The sequence below is a fragment of the Thunnus maccoyii genome, chromosome 9 (genome assembly GCF_910596095.1).
Source record: "Thunnus maccoyii chromosome 9, fThuMac1.1, whole genome shotgun sequence".
Taxonomy (NCBI): Eukaryota; Metazoa; Chordata; class Actinopteri; order Scombriformes; family Scombridae; genus Thunnus; species Thunnus maccoyii.
This window is the reverse complement of record NC_056541.1, coordinates 25,467,489-25,490,671: the sequence shown is the minus strand read 5'-3', so window position 1 is coordinate 25,490,671 and position 23,183 is coordinate 25,467,489. Positions and strand designations below refer to the sequence as shown.

Sequence of the window (23,183 nt, the reverse complement as noted above, 5' to 3'; positions counted from 1 at the left end):
TTGCTGACGTGCAGCGGGGAGATGGATAGACCAAGGTGTCTTGATTTCCCATGTGACTACAGTAATTGTGTTATAATGGAGGTTGGAGCTGAGTGGCCATCAGCAGAGGGACAGAGGTACAAAAGCTCCAAGTCTCCCTCCTTCCTGTCGCCATACAGAACAGTAGAGTGCAGAGACCGAGAAAGCAGGGAGTTGTGGATATGATGTCTGGCCACGCATACAGTTTAATGCTCTGTCAGAGCTACGTGAGCTGAGGGCTTTTTCAAGTGTGTACACCTCAGCTTAGTGATTTAAGTTTGAACTCTTAAGCCACTTAGATAATGCTACAATTTGTAACATAGGCCTTGAGGCAGGTAGTGAAGTGTGACACTTCATCCTCATCAGCTGGTCAAGTTGCTGACTCAACACTTTGTTAATTTACTTGGTGAGCTTGAAAGGAATCAAGATTGAAATGGTATTTGGCCTCAAGCTGTGATAACCAGCAATTAATCTATTTAGGAGTTTTTTTCTGTTAGCTTACTATAAAATGTCAAATGTAATGACTAATTTTCATCACAAGTGAACAGATTTCAGAGATTAACGTGAAATAGAGAAAAGCAAGTGACTTTCTGCATTTGTGAAGCTGTAACCAAAAATACTTTGGGTATTTTTAATGACTGGATTTTTTAAGAAATGTTTTAATGTGTAATACTCATCATTAAAATCAACTAATTTTCTGCCCATGAACATATCAGTTTGTCTCAGAGGTGCTGAAGAACCAGTCATAGAAAGATCTGTACTTGGAAAAGAATGCTCATGTTTACCGTTAGACTTTTAGCATTTGTGATCTCTATTTTCAAATAGCTTGTTTCACCACTACAAACACCCCAAATATCACTGAAAAGACAACTTTAGGCAAACAGACACATTTTGACATATACAGGCAAAGCAAGTTTATTTGTATAGCACATTTCATACACGAGGACAATTCAAGGTGCTTTACATAATACATTAAAAAATTAAAAATGAGAAACAGTATAAAACATTAAAAAACATACAAAAGAGGTACAAAAATATAGAGACAAATACAAATACAGCACACTCACAGACAGAATCTAACTTGTCCTCATGTCCCATTTCTCCTCTGTCCCTTACTTTTAGGCACCATGAGACCAGTGCAGAGGAACTTCTACGAGCCGTCGTCCGCCCCGGGTAAAGGCGTGGTGTGGGAGTGGGAGAACGACAACGGTTCGTGGACGCCGTATGACATGGAGATCTGTGTGACCATTCAGAACGCCTACGAGAAGCAGCACCCCTGGTTGGACCTGACCTCTCTGGGCTTCTGCTACCTCATCGACTTCAATAGCATGTCTCAGACCAACAGGCAGAGCCAGCGCAAGCGACGCCTGCGAAGACGCATGGACCTTGCTTACCCTCTAATCATGGGTTCCATCCCCAAGTCGCAGTCCTGGCCTGTGGGAGCCAGCTCTGGCCAGCCCTGCTCCTGCCAGCAATGCATCCTGGTCAACAGTACGAGAGCCGCCTCTAATGCTATTCTGGCCTCTCAGCGACGGAAGCTCTACGGAGGGACAGCGGGCAACCCGGGTGCCACAGGAACCCTGACGGTAGTGCGGCAGAGCAACACCTTTGCTGGAACCTCCCTCTGGTCTCCGACATCCGCCTCCTCCGGTACCAACAACAATAACATAAGTGTGGGAGGCGGACAAGCCAAAGCTGAACAGGTGCAGTTGCCACTGTCCACTGCCAACTTCCCCTGTTCCCCCGTGATGCCATCTCTTTCATCCGCCCATGGCCACCACGCTCTCACCATCAATGGACAGAACAACCTGAACAGACCAGGCACCCAGCGCATATCCATGGGCACTGCCAGAGGAGCCATCCCACCAGGGTAATGATGTTTGCAAACACGGCCATGCATTTCCCTTATTTTCTCATTTAGATTTTCTGGAGTCTGCAGTAGCCTGTTAGTTGTTATAGCGCAGACATAATGCTCGCATTTGTTTGAATTTACAGTTCGGCTGAGGCAATGGGAGGATATAAAAAGAGACAGTCTCCGTTTCTGCTTGTCTGCTTCACAGAGTTTCAGCCTGCATGTGTCTGGTGTATTGTACTGTCATTTTCTCTTTCTGTTTCTGTACCTCTTTCTCCCAATCTTCCCTCCGCTGATTTACGACCACTCTTGTTAACGTGCTCTTCAGTGAATCTGCAGAGAAGGCCTTGGGTCCAGTTGATTCTCTTTTGCCCGAGTTTACAGAGGAAGAGCCTCCCATATGTGTGCCTGCCATGGTTACTACTTGATAATGAGCTTATGTTGGCCCCAATAGGCGTGAAATACTGCAGCTCTTCTGGATCATTCTGTTGCCTCTACTATGAACTCATTTTGTTACTATCACACTACGCTGTGGCTGTTGTGTCATGAGATGTGAAGAAGTCTGATATTGTATGTGGATTTTGTGGATGTGTGGTGTGTGTGTAACTGCATCTTTGTTTCATGATGTGGCTGTGTGCGCGCGGTCAGACATGTGAAGCGGGCTCTGGTGTAGCTGTGGAAACCTATTTGCCATTGAGGCAGAGCTCCACTGGGGAAGAATGAATAATGGATCAAGGAAAAATGGGAGCTTCAGCAGAGCGCTCTGACCTCAGAGCGATTCAGCGAAAGGAACCGAGGAAAAGAAGTGTGTCTAGCGTTGTAACCGATACTTCAGTCCCTATCCTGCTTTCTTTTACTAAAATAAACCCTCTCCTGATCTAATTTGATTCCATTTTGTTCTCACTGCTCATGGGGAGAGACACACTTACTGCATGTTTGAATAATACTGTCCTTCACCTACTGTAGGCACAAAAGCTTCCACTTTCCGTGGCCTAATTCTGTGTCACTGAAAGGAAACGCACATGGTTTTTGCTCATCATAGCAGGCCGTGACGTTGTTTCATCCCACAAGCAGGTGGTTGATGATGTGTTTCTGTGCAAGGGTATATGTGAAAGAAAAAGACAGCAGAGAACGACCTATTCGGGGACATTCCTCCTGTATTTGAATAATTCAGTTGAAGCTCAGGTGTTTTGGATGAAATGTGACTTTCTCACCTCACAGCGCTAGGGGTTTTGAGGAGACAGAGACAGAGAGAGCGAGAGCGAGAGAGAGGAAGAGACAGTGGGGTGAGGCGGAGTACATCAGTTCCCAGGCGAGTGGCTCGACGTACAGGATGAGTGTGGTTAACATACACACAGCAGGACATGAGAGCTCACAAACACACACAGGCGCGCACACACAATCTGAGATGTGAACTCCCTCGCACATTCCCACAAGCGTGCTACAGACAGATAACAGAGGAACCCACACAGAGTGTAAAACATCAGATCTGTTTTTTTTCACACACCCACACCCTAATATGGCTGGTGCTGTGTACAAGAAGATATTTGGCACGCTGTGGCCTGTTTACATGAGTTTATGTTTATGTTGCAGCTTTACATACGCAAACAACCACGTTGCATGTGATGATAAGTCTATTTCGACTAGATTTATATAAAAATGTGAATAAAAAAAAACAATAATCTTGCAAATTATTTATTCCATCTTTGCATTAGCCAACACAGCACAGCATGTGTTGTTATGAGCTGAGTATCATTGATGATGAAGGCTGCAGTTCAAATATTGATCTTTTTATTCTCTAAAGAAATCATTGCTTGTAGGCTGTAAATGCTGGTGGGGGGTGGGGGTTGTGTGTTGTTTCATGGTTTTATGTTACATGCACAAATATTAGAAGTGGCACCATCTGCTGGGCTTGTGTCAACAAATCAGTTTATCTCATTACTGGGCAGACAGAGCCCACTATATTACCACCTGCCTTTACATTTTACTTGCTATAAACTGAAGACACGTGGTTTGGGAAACAAGCTCATGTGTAGTAACAACAGGTGGCTATAAAGTTTTTGAAATATTGAGCTCACATATTACTCACAGTTATTCGTCAGAAACAGGAAAAGGCTAATGCATCTTACTTTACTGTAAAACATGCAAGTAGGGCTGCTACTCTAGATTATTTTCATTATCAATTAATCTGACAATTATTTTCTCGATTAATTGATTAATCGCTGGTTTATGAATTGGCAAAAAATAGTGAAAAATGCTCATTGTAGAATGATTGACGTTGACATTTCTGCTTGAAAAATGACTGAAACAATTATCAAAATAGTTGTGGATCATTTACCTAATCAATCCACTAATCAATTAATCAACTAATCCTTTCAGCTCTACATGAGAATAGGCAAATAATTCAAAATGACATAATAAGAAAGTTAAACTTATGTTTATCCCTTTTTGTCAAAGCGTTTTTTTCTGTGTGTGTTCGAGTAGAATAATGTGCTATACATTTAAGTGTTCTCAAGTATTCAACTTGGTCGAATATAACTTATCTTTTATTTCAACATGAAATATGTAACCATAATCTCGCCACATGAGGTCTTTTGTCATAATATGATTACATGGAAATGATTGAGATAATTATATTCAGTTATCTGTCTGTTTGAGCAGATAGAGAAACATATTTTGTTGTGGAGTGAACAGAGAAAGAATTTCACATGGTCTCTGGGGATTTTTTTTTCTCACAACATCTCTGTCAGTCAAACCACTTCCTCCTGTGCACTCTCGCCATGCATGTCAGTATTTAAGTTACGACTTGTGCTGAATGTCAGTATTGGTTTCTGTACAGAACCAAAATGCTCAGAGACAGAGGTGAAAGTCAGGGTCTTCTTCACACAAAAGGAGTGAGATTGTGCCTTTGAACGTGCTCGCTGCTACTGGTTGTGTTTACCAGCTCCATGTGTTGAAGACTGCTCATGTGAGTTTTGACTGGAGGGCCGTGTTTCTGTGCAGAGATCATTATCCCTCTGTGAGCTGCTTCACCTCTCTGCTCTGGTGCTCCCCGTAAGATAAAATTAATATTGAAATTAATGAATAAATCATGAGGGCTCATCTGGAACAAACTGGTGCAATTTGGAAATTCTTGGTGTCATTATTGCTCATTCTCGGGGCATTCCAGGTGCATTGTAAAGTGCATTACCCATGTTGTAATCTCCCCTCCGTGTAGCAGGGGGTAGGGCTTGCCTCTACCTCCCGCTACTCACATCAATATGCAATTAAGCGCTCCTGGAGTTCTCTCCCTCCAGCCCTCTCTCTCACTGTCTTTATGGTGCATAATAAACAGATGAGGAGATATTAGTCCTCCGTCAGCACTTTCCTAACTAGGCCTAATGTGGTCTCTATTTGGGGAATCACATCGCTCTCAGTCTGATTAAGTCCTTAAGGCGGGCTGGAGATTCCCTCTGGAATGGAGGGATGATACTGAGCACAAGACAGAAGAGGGACAGCGACCCTCATGCCCTGACCTGACAGGACCATAATTAATGTAGCGTTAATGGGCTAGGTATGTAGGGCTGGATTTATCACTTAATTGCATGGTTTGGGGTCAGATGTTACAGCATTAGATGTGAGAAATATTGCCAGGGGCAATACCTTTACAGTTTATTTGAAAAACATGCACATAGAAAATATAGACTATAGGGTTTTTTCAGGCTTAGACAAACCTTTTTAGGGCTTGGGTGTAGCTGGGCTCAACTTTTTTTTTTCATGCAGAGAAAATGGGCAGAAGGGAACAAGGTGAACACAGGTCACAGGGAAGAGAAAATTAAGAATAAGTAAGGCGAAAGAAATGCAGAAGTGACAAAGTTCAGTCTGGTTCACCTGTTGTAACAGCAGCGTTGCAAAACAAGCAAAGACCTTTTGCCTGCAAAGGTCTGTGTTTACACTGATGATGAGGTATAATTGCTCATTAGATCTGAGCGCGAGCCAACACAGCCTATTGTTCTTGTCATTTTATTTGAGGGATGATGATGCTGTTTTTGGATGTTTGCGAGAGACGGCGAGAGAGAAAGAGGAAGAAGGAAGAGTTAAAGCCACAGTTAAACCCTAGAAGTCATTCAGCATTAGAGATTGTCAGCAGATTGTGAGGAGGTTACGTATGTCTTAAACCCCAGTGCTGAAGATGTAGCCACAACAGACGGGGTCAATGCCTCTGCAGGTGCACAGTTCTTAAAAAAAAAAAGAGAGAGAAAAGAGCTTAGCAATGTGCTGAATGAGGTTTGAGGGTGGTTGCACACAGGCTACAGGTTGTCTGGCTGGTTAAGGTTTCTGCAGTGCATACTGTAGATAGGTAATCACAAGCTTTGCAAAAATAATGAGATACAGTGCAGTGGCAAATTGCTTGCAAGATGTGGATCTATCCATCTATGAAAAATAAACCATAAACACAATGTAGAAAAGTGTGTTAGCTTGTTTCCTCCAGTCTAGCAGATGATGATCAGCAGTAGCTGCTGCTGCTGGTTGCTTTTGGTGGTTGTGGAGTCACACAGTGTGCAGCTGTTTCATCAACATTGCATACTTATTATGCAATGTGCTCTCAGGCTGAGCTTTGCTAGAATTGGAAAGCAATAAAGATGAAAAGCATGATGTTACAGATCGTTGACAGATCCGCTGTACTGTATGCTTATAGGAGTGTGTAGTTTGCGCACACAGCACACAATGAGACGGTGTTAAGGGCTCTCGTGGTGCGATGTCCCATTTCTTCTCCTAATGAAAATTATTTGTTTGATCACAGCGCTCTGTGTGAACAGCCTAAATTATACATGCACTCATAAAGGGAGGCATCTTGTTCGTGGTGTGTTTTGATTTGATTTAGGCCTAAGTGCATGTTTAACCGAAGGAGGAACTCTCCCAGTGGGTAGCACATAATTTGTTTTTGTTGAGCGAAATATTCTGCCAGAGCTGATCAGTTTTTTTTTTTTCTTTTTTCAGTACACTTACTTCCTCCATTACTCATGTTTGTTAAGGTGTTTGTCACTTCCTTATTTCCTCAGCAGTGAAAACAAACACTGCCCTCATTTCCAGACGGACACACTAGCTGCCAACATCTGAGTCAAACTGGTGCTTTCCCTGAATGATGTGCAGTTGTGTGCCATGAAGTATCGACTGGTTGGTTTTTGTTACAAGGAAAGACTGTAGCAGGTGAGTGGGCTCATTAATTCCTTTGCTGCGGTTCAAGGTGTGAAATCACTCACTGTAGTCTTTGCTTGAAGCAAAATCCTGCAGCCGGAATCAAACCCGTCACTCTGGTTTCACACTCTGAATTCAACACTCTAACGTAAAGTATTTATCACTGTACTTTATTTTTAATAACATCAGTCCTGCAGTCAGCTGAACCTGTCCTGAGCCTGGTCTTTGGTCCACTAGTGTTAGACACAGCACATCTGAGTTCTTACTCTCAGCCTCAGCCAGGCCTCGTGTCCCTTTTTGTTATTGCACTCAGCTTATTGAAGGGCTTCCCCTGGCACAGCAACAGAGGCTTTCGCTAATATCAAAGCAGTCTCTTGATGCAGATTTGTGAAACGCCTGGGAGCTACAGAGCCAAAGACCTCAGTCTCTTCATGGTCAAAGAGCAGAGAGATTTAAAAGTATATGCGCTGGAGTGTGAAAGATTAATCGAGATAACCAACGAGCGACTTGTGAGCAGTGCCGCATTTACACATGTTCATTCCATGTGACTTTTATCTAGACTACTTTTAACTTTGGTTACTTTTATCCCCTATAAAAATAAATAAATTTTACCACGACAGTGCTTTTCCTCTATTCCACAGTTGCCTTATTATATGGCTTTTTTCATTATGTTTGATTTATTTTATGTGACTGTGTTGCACCCATGAATCACACTGGACTCAGGACGAAACATATGTCAAGAAGTTTTAAGAAGAATAAATGAAAATGAACAGTAATTTGGTATTCAGTGGCTTCACTGATATTCTCTGGGTGTAACTACCAACTGAAGAACGCAGCACAAGCCCTCTGCTTATATACCCGCAGATGCGCTCATGCCTTTACTCAAATCAGAAATGCATTAATTTGAATGCATGAATTTGAAATAAAGTCAATATACTGTGTATAAAATAACACATAGCTACGAGTGAGTAGGCAAATACTCATAAATACTAATACTGACACAACTGCATGCAACCTCCGCGTTTGTGATTGTGAGGTTTCAGCTTTGGGGGGATTCCTGATTGGTAAAGTACAGTTTGCATTGAGAACGTTGTTAGAATGTGTCACAGACCATGTCCCAGAGTAATCTAAGTCATTAATATAAACCAAGCCATCTTTGACTACTAGTGGTGCTGTGGAGCAGTGTTTTGATGAGTGTGTCTCAGTTTTGTTTGTATTTTATGCACATACAGTATAAGGATGCCTAGACTGTACACACATGTTATGAATTTTTTACACGTGTTGATCTTAAAATATTAATTAGTTATGCTAATAAGACAAATGTTGCTCCTTCAATGAATGTTTTGAATTTATTATTACTCAGGCTGGAAACATTTTATCATGCTGAACATGTCTAACAGACTTGAGTGATTAGAACAGCCGTATATCACTCAGTTTAATGCAATTCCACATGTAGACCACCACAAACACACAAAAAACATGAAAAAAACAGCATTGCTAATGTTTTATGATATAATAAATGCATTTAACATGTGTGTCAGACCTTAAATAGCCACCAATTGGTGTTTGGGTGAGAAATATTGAATGTAAACACATTTTTTTGTGTTTACTGAAAAACTCTGCATTGTCTCTTTAATGTGTCTGGTCCACTGCAGCATTTTTAAATGAATCATTCATATTTGGATTTAAAGCAAGTATAAAGTGTAATATCTGAAAAACTCTGACTTTGGAACCACACAGAGATATAATACCCAAAAAGTCTGCAATCTAACTTGAGAACACAAAGAATGAGTGGCTGAAAGCAACACATAGACTCCACCAATTTAAATTCCACACATAGCGGCTTTAATTTATCCATATGAGATAGGTAAATTGGGGTAAATTTAGCCCCTCTATCTGGAAGATGAGATTTGACTCTTATTGAAGTTTTAGTTAATCCATTCTCATCAAAGTGCTTTACTTGCTTTGATAGATTTCTAGCTGTAACTTGAGTTGGCTTGCTGCACTGAGACTTACTTTTGACCTGAGGACAGAAAACTTGTTCCTGAGCTCTGCTGTTCAGTAGCGCCTGTTCTGAGATGTTAGTTGAGCTGAGGCCCTCTGAAAAGAGACTCACTGACTTGTATGCTCATATTAATGCCCCAAGTGCTTTGGTCCGCTCTGCTCCACAGATCTTGAAGAGTGCGCAAGTCAACTGTCTTTGTCGTCTGTGTTTGCCATGAAGACCAGCCTCTACAAATGTCATCCTGAATCAGGCTCTGCTGCAGTGCTTTGTACATGAGTCAAGCTGTCTCATCCTATTGTAGTTGTCTCTGTCTCTGTGGCGAAGCACATGTGACATTTTAACTTGAGTGTTTTTTATGGTGTGCAGAGCAGAACTAGCTACTGTTCTCAGTTTCTCAGTTGTGGTGTAGCAGGCAGTGGTGCACATTCAGGGTAATTTAGCGTCAATTTTGGAGGTCACAGGGCCATTTAAAGGTCAAGTGTGTAGAATTTAGTGGCATCTAGTGGTGAGGTTGCAGATTGCAAGCACCTGAATACCTCTCCCCTTACCCTTCCATTTCAAAGTGTGAAGGGGAACCTATGGTGGCCATGAAACTTGCAAAAAATGCACGAAAAATGCAAAAAGTCCCTCTCCAGAGCCAATGTTTGGTTTGTCCATTCTGGGCTACTGTAGAAACATGGCGGGCTCTGTGGAAGAGAACCCACTCCCTAGGTAGATATAAAGGGCTCATTCTAAGGTAATGAATACACAATTCTTAGTTTATGAAAACATAATTATGAATTACCATTTCTGCCAATAGAGCACCCTAAGTCTTGCACACTGGTCCTGTGTGAAGAATATATATTTTGTTTTACAAAAAGAAAAAAAAATGATGTGGAACAACAGGTAGCACCCATAGTCACATAGAGGAGATGAGTGTTTCCAAATAATCTGCGCTTTCTGTAGACCTTGGTGTTTCCAGATAGCCACTGGAGGTGGCAGTATGACCCTGAATGAATGTATGAGTTTACCTTTTTTTTCTTTCCTCTTGTAGGGTTCCTGCACTCCCAGTTAAGAACCTGACTGGATCTGGACCAGTGCACCCAGCGCTAGCAGGTTAGACAACATTCACTACACAGCATCTGCTTGGAAATGAGCTAAAACATACAAAACTGGTTAGATGTATACTCCTATTTATGTTGAAAGACATTCACAATCATTGCTTTTTCCACTTTTCTGCGTGCGTGTGTGTGTATGTGTGTGCGTGCGTGCATGCACGATTGCGCCTGCACGTGCATGTGTGTGCGTGTGTGTATGTGTGTGTGTGTGTGTGTGTGTGTGTGTGTGTGGGCTCTATATATGCATCAGGTATGACAGGTATCCTGATGTGCGCTGCAGGTCTGCCAGTTTGCCTGACCCGGGCCCCCAAGCCCATACTACACCCACCACCCATCAACAAGAGCGACATGAAGCCTGTGCCAGGGATCAACGGCATGCGACGCAAAACCAAGAAAAAGCACCTGAGGAGGGGTAAGACGGATGGAATCGCAGCAATGGGACCATGGCATGAGAGGAGAGTAGAAAAATGACATGAAAACACAGCTTTACACACTTTATTTTTTAGTGTGTTAATTAATAAATGGGAAATGCACTGAGGAGAGGAATAGACCAACCACTGACAGTCAGCAGACTTTCTCTGTCCTGCCAAGCTTTGCAAGATGTTTCAGTTTCAGCTGCCTGTGAATTGGTTGTTCAGCGTGCAAACAAAACCAACAAATAAACTGTTTTCAAGGGGCCGTAATTGTTCTTTAAATGCCTTCCATTTAAGCTCTATAAGAGTGTTACAATAAATCCAACCTCATTCACAGCCACCGATGATTAGTAAGAAAAGGATTCCTGTAACTTTCAAAAGGATAATAAAATGTAATGATGACTGCTGGTTCAGTTCGGATTTATGAGTAAATGCAGTCAAAGTGTTATTGTAACAGTTTTATAGATGTTACACTACATGTAGATTGACAGAGGCTGTTGCGAATAAAGTAATTAACAAGGGACTGTTGTACTGAGCTGGTTTGTGAGAGGATCTGGTGTTTTAGTTGGACGGCTTTGGGCTTGAATAAGTGCTGGTCGATGGAAGCCGTGGAAACCGCCGGCCTCCCAAGGGAGTCTTTGTCCTAATTGATCAGTGAGGCTGTTGGGTTTCCATCCCCTGCACCGTACTCGTCCTCTCAGTCAACCATCCAAAGCGCTCCATTACTGTACACACAGACTTTGTGTGTGGAGATGATACGGTAACACTTCATTTCACGGGTCCCTTAGTTTCTTATTATTTCCTACGACCTAGAGTCCTGTCTACAGGCAAGTATACAGTTCAACATATATGCAGTCTCCAATTTTAAATGAATCATAAATGTTAAGGTGAGGTTTAAATTCCTCTGAAATTCAAGAGCTTTTAATGAATTCAACATAACTAAATTAACTCAAAAAAACTGCCTAAAGTTTCTCTATTTTTCTCTATAACCAAGTGTGCAGCCTGTTTGTGCTGTCTGCAGAAAGAGCATGAACTCAGACATACTGTAAGGGCAATGGAGATTTGGTTTTCTCGTGCAGGGAGATTTGGGCTTATCCTGCTCTGCTTTCTGCGCAGAAACAGGTCAAATAGGCTTGTGATCCGGCTAATGAAGCCATCAAATAGCAATAGTGCAAAAATACATAATTGAGTCTCTTGTGTCTTTTCCCCCTGTTTTTTTTTACTGTTTGCTGTCCTCTCTCTCTTCACATCTCTCTGCCTCCTCTCCCGTATATACCTTAACATTGTTTCCTCGCTTCGCTCCCCTCCCTCTGTTTGCTGGCTGTCCCTCAAATGAACAAACAAAGGCTCCGAGGGAAAAGAGGTTGCCTGTAAGCATATTAGGGGTGTAAGCTGTGGGTGTGCTCTCAGCCATGCTAGCCTGGTTGCACACGGGGATTATCAGAGAGTGCAGGGATGACTGGTTGTTCTGTGCCAGTTTGAAGGTGACCTCCTCTTCAACATCACAGACATGTATATTGAAACAAGTGTGGCCGCAGTCACACCCAGGCCAGAGCGGCCGCTGAGAGTTGATGAGAATTTGTCATCCATCAAGATCTAGGTGTTATTCTCTTGTGTTATGACAAGCAAATGTCATCCGGTGGTCCATCTTTCCTTTTTCCTTAATGTGGTATGTGGGTGTAAGTGGCAAGTTTGGATTTTCTTTGATGGCCATCTCATCTCTCTTATGTTTTATTTTATGACAAGGGAAAAACCCAGAGGATGTGGTGCGAAGATACACAGAGAAGATTAAAGTGGTGCCAGACGAGGTAAGAAAAAGACATGCACACACACACACACACACACACAGGACTTAAAAGTTTTGCGCCCACCAAGAGATGCACTCTGTCATCGTTTGATGTCCTAACCAAGTGTGAAAGTATAATAAATACACAGTCATGGTGAATGGCAGCTGAAGTATTTTGGTTGGCTATTCCAGGACTGTACCATCTGCATGGAGAGGCTGGTCATGTCATCAGGCTATGAAGGCGTCCTGCAGCACAAAGGCATCAAGCCAGAGCTGGTGGGCAAACTTGGCAAGTGTGGGCACATGTACCATCTGCTGTGCCTGGTGGCCATGTACAACAATGGCAATAAGGTGGGTTAAAAGCTTGTGAGTTGCTATGATGTCACTCAAGGCTCAAATTATAAACTTTTGACATCTTACAGCTCGACTGGGTTGCACGGCACCGACAGATCAGGCCTCACAATTGGGCTACACAGATGGGATCTTATGAAGTCTTTTCAGATCAATGCTTTCAGTTTTGACAGCACAATACTTTGTAAAATCATTATGAATTCAGTTCACCTCAGTTCAGTTCACTTTCATCAAATATGAAAGTGCTTCTTGCTAATGTCAAGCAGCAAATACAAGCGGATTTAATCAGCAATCATCAATGTCATATTAACAACAGCAGTTGTCAAATCAATCAAATCACTTTGTCAGTATTATTAAAGGTTCTATATGTGTAATTGTGAAGCAATTTATATGTATTAATTGTTTTTTATTGCCAATGAGTGAACAGGTAGTAATGTAATGTAAAAAAAAGACCTTTTCCATCTTTCTCGATTGTCTATAACATGAAAATCCAACTAAAGTTACGTTTCTGTGCGCTCCCAAGTGCCTTGCCTCTCTCCCGCTAACATCAACAAACAACCGACATAACAACACAACACAACAAAAATGGTGCCATGCGACTAGAAACACCCTGCAGATATTAGCTCTCCAGCTAATGAAACAGATAGCTGCCTCTGTCAACCACAGCAAATTTCACAACAAAACAGTCCTGCAATTACGAGTCACCCATTCCCGAGCACAAGCAGCTAAAACAACATTATTCCCTCAACAAAGGAACAGAAAACAAGCTCTAGAGTGATAGCAGAACAACCCTTTTGTTTTTCCTGTTGGTAGGCCAAACGACATAATAAGCACACATTTCACAACAAAACTGCAGCATGTTGGTCCCCAACCCCAACACATTGGTCCCCGGCCACAGCGCGTTGCTCCCTGGCCACAGCGCGTTGCTCCCTGGCCACGGCACGTTGCTCCCTGGCCACAGCACGTTGCTCCCCGACCACAGCGCGTTGCTCCCTGGCCACAGCACGTTGCTCCCCGACCACAGTGCGTTGCTCCCCGGCCACAGCTCACTGGGCCTACCAGTGTTTAGTAAACACGGTTGGTAAAAAAAAAAAAAGTTGACAATTTGCAGATCAGGTCAGTTTCGGGTGGTTGATTAACACATATTTGTGCAAGTTAGGCGGTGTGGATTAGCTCTCACCGGCCAGCAGCCGCAGCAGGAGCCTCTGTGTGTGTGTTTGTATGTGAGCAAGCGAGCACACGTACATACAGCAGGGAGGGGGGAAACCAGGCTGTTTACTGCAGCTCATATAATGGCCACATATGTCACTAATGAGAAGGAATTTGTGATTCCTACATATAGAACCTTTAAAGTGTCTTCTTACTTACCTCTGGTAGTATTTAGTCATGCAAATAGTTACTCTGGATAATCAACAGAACAAAGAAATTTTCAACAGTTTTCACCAGGACTATTTTTTTAGTAGACGGTGGTTCCAGGAAATTGTTTCTGGAGAGACTTGTTTCTGTTGAATGCTTAAAACCAGTATAAATTGAATTTTTTTTTCTTGCATCCAGGGGGCAAGCAGTTGTTATGGCAAGCGTATTAGCAACAGTTGCTCATCTAAACATCCAGCAGACACAGTGCAACAGTAGCAATCATTTGGAGTTGTGTCTCTTGCCGCCTGACGAATGAAAGACGAATATTAACTTTTTATTTACCTTCTGTTTTGGACACCAACGACTCCTTAGAAACTCCTTCAGCTGCTAAATGCTCCACTGTCTTCACCAGCTAGTTGCTAACTTTGTCTGTCTGCTGTTTGGTGCTGGGAAGGTAGCATTTAGTGGGTATTTAGCAGTGAGAGTGAATCAAACAGTGAAGTCATGGGCTGAAGTCAACCGAAACAATGCGCTGAAAGCCCCTAAAAACTTTCATAGAGCTGCAGAATCAGATGATTATTTTCTGTATGTTATTGATCAGTGCAAATACACATTTTCAATGCAGAAAACAAACAACATTCTCTTCTACTGTATTGGGATGAAAGCAGAAATCTTAGAGACAGATACCTCAAAGCCTGTGCTAATAAAACCAAAACTATCTGCATAGCTAGATGCCTCTACAGGTAAATGAAAAAGTTTTTGTAATTTGGGTGAACTGACCCTTTAAAATACTGTGACACTCTCAAAGCAACAAATGTTAATATCATCTTGTTTATGTCATCATGTTTTATTTTTTTCTTCAAACCAGGATGGCAGTCTTCAGTGCCCAACATGCAAGACCATCTATGGGGAGAAAACAGGCACTCAGCCTCCTGGGAAGATGGAGTACCACGTCATCCCTCACTGCCTGCCCGGCTACCCAGACTCTAAGACCATCCGCATCGTCTATGACATTCCTGCCGGCATCCAGGTCAGGACTGTCTCACTTCACTAAATCCACCGTTGCCGCCTTTGTGCTCTGATCCACTGTCTCTCTTCTCTAAATCTTTGCCCTTTCTACAAGAGCTGCTTTATCCGCTTAAGTTTGACGGGCGGTTATTCGTGCAGTAAGGTGAGGTGTTGGGGCTGTGTAAGTCAATGTGAAAACAACGTTCTTATGGATCCCACAGTAGTTCTTGAGCAGAGACAGACTGTTGAAAAACTAAAAAATGTGGAAGATATTATAGGAACATTTCAGTGGGTCTCCTCCCTCTCTTTCTGCTCTCACTCCTCAGTCCACACTGTAAACATCCTGATGGTTTAGTCTGGTTTATAGAGGAGGAGCTGATTTTTAGCTGCAAAGTAAAGCCACTAAATTCTACACAGCTACATGATAGCAACACAATTTCACTAGAAATAAGAAAAATTTGGAAATTATGGCCATTAGTTCATGATAAGGCACCTGAAACTACATGTACACTTCTGGACCTACACCTGGACATACTGGGATTTAGTCAAGCCAGATTTTTTTTTCACATTGCAGCTTTGAAAGTTTCTAAAATATAATATTTAAAGATATTTATTTACATATAATTTTACCTATTTACTAATTTTAAGGGCCATTATGAGCAACATGAGCAAGAAAGGCTCGTCCTGTGGGTGCTGTTGACATTTCCTACATAGTTACGTCACAACTGGAAGAGAAGAAAGAGTTGTAACAATTGTTTTTGTTCTTGACATTTTCAGACCAATGAGCACCCCAACCCTGGGAAGAAGTTCAGCGCGAGAGGGTTCCCCCGACACTGTTACCTCCCTGACAACGAGAAAGGCAGGAAGGTAAGCTTTGACACTGGTCAAAGGAAACACTAGTCTGACAGCTCATCAAGAATTAAAAACATGCGGGATTTGAACTGTTGATCATCAGTATAATGAGCCTGTAATCAAACCTGTTTCTCCAAAGAAATCCAATGATGAGTTTCAAAAGCATGTATTTATTTTTTAGCATTCTTATATGAGTACAAATAACGTTTCCATGTATTATCATGTATTAAGTAACAAAATAATTCATTTCTGGGAGCAGTAATTTGTTAAATTTGTCCTTGTATTACTATTACTCTGCTATTTTGCTACACAAAATTGGCTGTTATAGCTTCATTTATCTTTTTAAAAAGTGATAATTCTGCCTAGTATGTTTGTATTCTTTTGCTTCAGTAAAATTAAAGTTTAGAGAGTTCTTCCATACAGACTAAAACAGCAATTTAGGCTGTTTGAAGAACATTACTGTAATAAGTCTGCATCTATACCAAAGGCTAAATGATACTAGTCCTGTATGTTGTTTGTTTCTTCCATTTTGCTGTTAAGAGATGATAACTTCTTTCCTCTTCCCTCCTTGTGTGTTTCCAGGTCCTGAAGCTGCTGATCATGGCCTGGGACCGTCGCCTCATCTTCACCATCGGCACATCCAGCACCACAGGCGAGTCGGACACGGTGGTCTGGAACGAGATTCACCACAAGACAGAATTCGGCTCCAACCTGACAGGCCACGGTTACCCCGACCCCAACTACCTGGACAACGTCCTGACAGAGCTGTCAGCCCAGGGGGTCGGCGAGGACAACCTTAAGGACTGAGGACCAGCTGAGCTGGTACGCAGGAACACAACCCACCATGCCCAGTCGTCTCCCAGAGAACAGGGACACTGCATGACGGGCCAACATGCAGCTGACAACTCTTTACTCCCCACAAACAGAAAGACCTTGCAGATGTGGTGGCACAAGAGCAATGGAAATGCTCAAGTAAATGATGTAACGGTTATGATCAATTTTTTGATTTCTATAACCTAATAAGATTTCCCCCCCTGCTGTCTCTTGATCCATGCCATGAGCATGTTGCCTTCATGCCAAATTTTCTCAGAGGATTGAGGAATGTAAAGACAAGGTCTTGATGTTTTTAGCTGCAGGAAAATGGTCGTTAACCCCTTGTAGATTCGAACTGAAGCTGTTTCTCTGCACTTGGAGTAAAATGACGAGGGGCCAAAACTATTTAAAGGCATATTTATAAATGCTGAATCCAGATTGCATGGCCCAGACTAACGCTGCATAATGAATGTTGAGCGAATATCTGCAATAGGGTGAGGTGCCAATGGATAGGTTGTTATTGTGAAGGTTGATATTGTAAAGATACATTCAAGAGAATTTCAGAATTCTAAATGAATGAAAATCAATCGATTAATTACTCCCCCCATTTTCTCTAATAATTGATATTGTCCTGTAACAATGTGGTGAGACTTGGTTTTGTGATTTTGGATGAGAGGATCTCGGCTTTAACAGCAAGTAGACCTGAGTGAAGGTGATGTGACTTAAGGTTGCACTGGGCATCACTGACATTTTCCACTTCTGATACACACAGGTCGGTCGTTCTGTAAAACGGAGGTGTGCTCAGTAGTGCATGAGCTGGATTCTAAAGAGAAGTAAAGGCAATGAAATGTAAGTGTTTGATGATAAATGTATGTTGTATGGTTAACCTTGTTGACGGTCTGCGAGAGGAGGCGTGAAATAGATGGAACAAGCGTCTTACCAGTCAGTTTGACGCTTGTTCAGAGGCGTTGTTACTCTGAAGGCTGAGGTTGCAAAGCGGGATTTGCTATGCTCCAAGGTTAAACTCATTTGTTTTGTTGACATACCAATGACGCTGACCTCTGTGAATATAAAGCCTGCATTATTATTCTCCCTGTTGGAGTAAACCCAGTGGTTGGCACGATCCATCATGCTGACCATACATGGGTGTGCGACTGCGTGCTCTGAGGCATTAATATGCTGGCTTTAAGTCCTTGAGGAGAGAAGCTGAACGCGCCTCTCACAGATGGACGTTCAGTTTTCCCTTAGAGATCCATCTTGGGCAGCGCTGCTCGCCTGCGATCTACAAGTCCCCTGTGAGCTCATGTGCTGTCAGGCAGTGCGCTGGGCTCTACTGCTTTCTTACATAGCGAGCAGTGAAACATCTCATTCCCAGCGTGAGCTCACTCAGAGTTGTTGGGGCTGATCTTGATGTATGGCCTCTTCCCCCAATCTTCCTCTTCTTCCTCAGCAGCAGGAGCCATGCAAATGTTGGTCTAGTATGTAGCTGGCTGTTGATGCGTCACAGGGAACTATTTTTTCCTACACGCCCTCCTCTTTCCTGCTCAGAGTTTATGCCTGTGAGCTAAAAACTTTTTGAAGGTCCTTGGTGGAGATCTTGTGATGTTTCTTTGCTCTGAGATAAAAGATAACCCAGTGCTGCATAATTATCCATGAATATATCTGATCAATTTTAATGAGCGGGGGATGTTGATGTAAGGTTTAACGTGTTGGCACCCAGCTGTGGGCTTAATTTTGGATTGAATCATAGTCTTCCATAGCACTTTGAGGCAACGGTTTTGTTCAATCGATCGTTTCATTTTAAGGAAAAGGTCTTAAATTGCATTTGCAACAACAAAATCTATTTCTTTTTTTAAGTTTATGTTTATAAACTGGCTTGCAATGCTTTGAAAAATATATATATATATATATATGATATACATTTGCAGATGTGATATACCTTGAAATTCAAGCTCAATTTGAGTCTATGGTGTTAGTGTAATTTATTTTTATACTCTTCTATATAGAAAAATATACAAATACTGACTGGCCCACATACGTATCTATACACAGGCACATATTAACATGAATACATAAAATCTGGCAAAGATGAATTTGTCAGGATGTCAGGGACTGTTGAAATATGTATGACATGTTATGGACGTCTAATATTACAAGTAGTCTTAGTGTATGCTGCTGTCGTTACCTTAATGTAGAATCTGTGTAGTTGATCCCCTGTGAGACTCCCAATAAATACAGTAAATGTGTCTTTATTATTGGGTGGGAAGCCTTAGCAGCATGAAGATGGCTGTTTCCCCCCAAATGGGCCATTTCTCTTTTTCTACTTGTCCAGAATATGGGAATGGATGCAGTCAGCAGTTTTTGTTCAGCCTGAAGGTGAAAACAGCATGACTGGGTTAAATATCAGCTGCAAATATTCTTAGAGTTGTGTTAGATAACTGGAGAGACAGATGGGTGGGATTTATCTCAGTTTGTTGCCAATCATAGATCAACATACTGATTTAAATTGTTTTAAAGGCCCTGAAAACCTATTTTCTCAATAAGGAAATCTCAGAACTCAGCGGAAACTACGGTTCTGTTCATTATTTTCCTCCAGTCTCTCTCCTTTTCCTCAAAACTCTGTAGATTCGTAAAGGATATAGGTGCAAAATTTTTGAAATGTTTTCAACTGGACCGGGCGAATTTGCATCTTTCCATTGCTTTGTTTGTAAAATTTGTCTCACGTTCTGTCTCAACACACCTTTACTGGTTTTAAATGGGCTGGGCTCCGTTGGAAAAAGATGATGTCATATATTTCTGATCACCAATCAGAATTTAGCAATGTTTAAATAAAAATCTGATGTCAGTTAGTGGATGTTTGCTTACGTTGCCAGGCTATTGTTAAGTAATCAAACCACACCCACACAGTCCTGATTAAGCAGATTAGCTGTTTTTTCATAAATACTTTTTTTTTTTTCCAAACTTTGACTTTGATTGTTTAGTCATGAATATTTAAAGCAAGTTTTCAGGGGCTTTAAACTATTTTTTGTGTTTTTCTGCAGTTTATTTGGTCTCAGACCCCAACTTTCTGGCACCCACACACGCTAAACCAAACCACTAAAAGTATTTGTAAGAGTGATTCTGATCCAGATCTTGAAAACACCTGGCCTGTTTCATCTCAAGTTTTCTCCTTCACAACTTTTTGACACCCTTTATAATATGGGACAGCAAGAGAGAATGCTTCCAAACTATCAGGGAATTTTCCATTTTGAGTGCAGTTTCATTAACAAGAGAAATCCAAATGTTTGCTTCTTCAGCTTTTCCTTTTTCATGTGTCAGTCTCGTAATATGAACGATGCAGGCCCTTTAGACTTTTCAGGTGTGTACAGACTTACTGTATATGGAAATGATGAATAAAACACGGTTTGGTATTTATCTGATTAAGAAAGAGAGAAATAGTGTTTATGCAATTTACTATTTTTAAGATCTAATACATGATTTATGTGTAGCAAGACGGCTGATTTATTGGGTTTAAATGACATTTTCTTTACGGGGTGTCTACCTCCATGTTTCTAAAAAAAAAAAAAGGGAGGGGGGGGAGGGGGGTACGATCCAAGGATGTTCACAAGCTATGTTTTAGAAAACATATTTTTGATGTCTTTTTTTGAATGATGATTGTCTTTAAAAGAACTATTGCATAACATTGCTGTATTACTCTTATTAAGATTCATTCCATACTATTTTCCATTTGATTAGAAGTGGGATGAAATCACTTTGTCCTGACATATAAAGTATTTACAGTTGTACTCTGTCATAGTGTCCACAGCAAACTGTACTTCTCTCTCTCTAAATGATACCTTAACATTTTGTGTGGATATACTGTATGTTTGTATCTCTTTGTCTGTGTGAATGTGTGCCGAGTGTGCGTCTAGTAAACGAATCTTAGGTTCATGTCCTTTAAAGATACAGTAATGTTCTCCTAGAGGTGCATGTAAACCAAACTGTGAGCAAGTTTATTGACAATGCATAGCTTTTGCGTATGAAAACATCATATAGCTTCTTTAGAGATGTCACCCAGGTCTTCTGGTGATTTAGCACTGTGGTTTGCATCTTAACTCCAGTTAGTTAGAACGTTTGTTCCTCTACCGGGTTTGATTTACACATTGATGAGGATGAGACAGCGTTTGGCTGCTCTCCTCACTCTTTCAACAACGTGTGAAACATCTGAATGTTTTGCATTTTTAAGTGCCCATTTTAATTGACATTTTCAAATCATGATTTTGTGGTTTAACTTTGATTTCTCTTAAGCAGTGTCTACATATTGCTATTTGAGATGGTTCACAAAGAGAAAATGAGATCAACTAAAAGCAAGATATAGAGAGACATTGATTAAACTATAAAGGGCTTCTTAATCTATCAGTCTTTATTGAACTGTGATGACCTTGTTGCATGTTTGTGTGTTTCTCGTGGAAAAATAAATGTGCCCTGGACAGGGGTAGTTTGTTTGACCTTTTGTCACCTTGGCTCTTCTAAATTTTTTCCACCATTTCCTTCTTCCCGGGCAGCTCTGTGCCCTGCACCTCATTATATGGATATAAATGAGCTTTTCTGGAGCTGTGAGGTGCAGCAGAAATAGTTCTCACTAGCAGTAAATTAGCTTTATGGTCATTTTCTGTCATTGGCTGCTGTATGTTGGTGCTGTGCTGAAGAGATGTGGTTGGTGTGTACCAAAGCTAAACTAATCTCTAAGGCCTGCGGGACATCAGAAAACAAACCCCACCTTCCCTCCAGCACTGACCCAGCAGATACCTAACCCAGCTGCCCTGCCTCATCTCATCGCTCACCTCTCATGCCTAATGAGAGAGCTAGCAGGGAGACTGCTGCATCACTGCAGGTAGGTCTCCTCTCATTAGCATTTAAATAAGGAGGAGCAGTTGCAAACATTGTTTGTGTGGCATAATTTAACATTAGATTCTGTTGGATTGTCAAGTCTGTGGTTATGGTGGTTTGATTAAATTATTCATGTGAACAAAGGGGTGGTGTGGTAACCAGGACGCTGCCAGGCTGCTCTGGGATCTGTCAGACAGGTAATGACATTTCCTGTAGTACCATGAATGAATGAATGTCAGGCCTTCCATTTTAAAACTAACCAGGAGAAGCAAATTAGATACTTAGTATTAATTATTTCTGCTCTTGATTCAAAGCATGTTAACTGGAAGAGAAAAATAGGTACTTCAATCATTTACAACTGCACCTCTTTAAAGTTTGGGGACTTGCAAGAAACAGGGAAAAAATGTCAAAATTGATGCATCAGAGGCTGAGATATCCTGACTTTTTGTCCCTAGCATGAGTCAAGTTTCAAAAGTGCAGAATCCTACAGTTCCCATAATGCAACTCAGCAACATCTTTCATAAGACCTTCCCTGCCACGTTAATGCCTTCATCTTCAGCAACCTCAATGACATCATCATGTTTTTACAGGCTGAGTAGTACCCTGTTGATAAAATAAGTGGAATCCCAGTTTAATGTATTTCCTGTGAGGTGTCATTTTTGTTTTTGTGGGCACAAAGTAGACATTTAGACTTGTTAGCTGAAATAAGAGTTTACTGAATAATACAGTTGTGTTCAGTTCACAGTTAACAATCCACTTTAAACAAACCATCATGGTGTATTTGCAAAATAAAGTACAGGCAGTGTTTTTCTTTCTTTTTGTCATAATAAGAGCCCTCATTCACTGGATATAAAGTTCACAAGCAACAACTGGTGATGATGATGATGATGATGTGATGATTACTCTACTTTTGAAATGACTGTGTGGTAGATCTGAGAAGATTGCAAATCAACAAAAACAAATCTTGGAATGCAGCAAATACCAAAACACTTATAAGAAATTACTCTGTATCAATGCAGCCTATTGATCATCATGCCTGGCATGTCCACCACAGTGTTACTATACTGAAGACTGTTTATTCCACACATAAATATAAAACAGTTCTTCCTCTACAATAAAGACTGACACTACAGTAGCTGTGCCAGAACATACTGTAATCTAAACAGCTCCAGAGGCCGGGTGGCCTGCTGAGGCTATCTGACAGATCACAGATCTGATCTCCATTACAATCACTGTTTAAGGGAAAGACATTGAGCACTACTTGCTCTACAGGAAATGGCTTTATAACATATCCAAATACAGTTTGTGTGTCTCCCAGATATCGAAAGGAAACATATTTCAAATATTGTGATTGAGTGCTTAAGAATCTGTTTAAAAATAAAACTAATAAAAACAATTTTGGCATCTCAAACACATCCTGACACTTGTGAGCCAAATTTAATGGCACCAAAATCTCAAGAAAACTGCTCAAATGGGAGCATCTTACACAATTATGTAGTCTCATTTATAGTGTAGATGATCATTTATATGTATGGACATAATATTTAACAGGTAAATATTACCCATATGACTTCAGGTATGGCTA

At 41.3% G+C, this 23,183-nt stretch overlaps 1 protein-coding gene across 3 annotated transcripts in view; it reads left to right on the top strand.

The window, feature by feature from the left end:
• dtx1 (deltex 1, E3 ubiquitin ligase) overlaps positions 1 to 20,294 on the top strand; it is a 44,544-nt gene extending 24,250 nt beyond the window's left edge. The window contains exons 3-10 of one of the 3 annotated variants that reach the window (XM_042421946.1): positions 1,141 to 1,888; positions 10,087 to 10,148; positions 10,431 to 10,562; positions 12,310 to 12,371; positions 12,542 to 12,700; positions 14,925 to 15,086; positions 15,842 to 15,931; positions 16,499 to 20,294. In XM_042421946.1, coding sequence (XP_042277880.1) covers positions 1,141 to 1,888; positions 10,087 to 10,148; positions 10,431 to 10,562; positions 12,310 to 12,371; positions 12,542 to 12,700; positions 14,925 to 15,086; positions 15,842 to 15,931; positions 16,499 to 16,723 — 1,640 coding nt within the window. In that variant the 3' untranslated portion in view covers positions 16,724 to 20,294. Of the gene's footprint in view, positions 1 to 1,140; positions 1,889 to 10,086; positions 10,149 to 10,400; positions 10,563 to 12,309; positions 12,372 to 12,541; positions 12,701 to 14,924; positions 15,087 to 15,841; positions 15,932 to 16,498 lie in introns of all 3 variants that reach the window. The other 2 variants (XM_042421945.1, XM_042421944.1) reach the window with 2 other exon arrangements.
• The last annotated feature ends 2,889 nt before the right edge of the window (positions 20,295 to 23,183 follow it).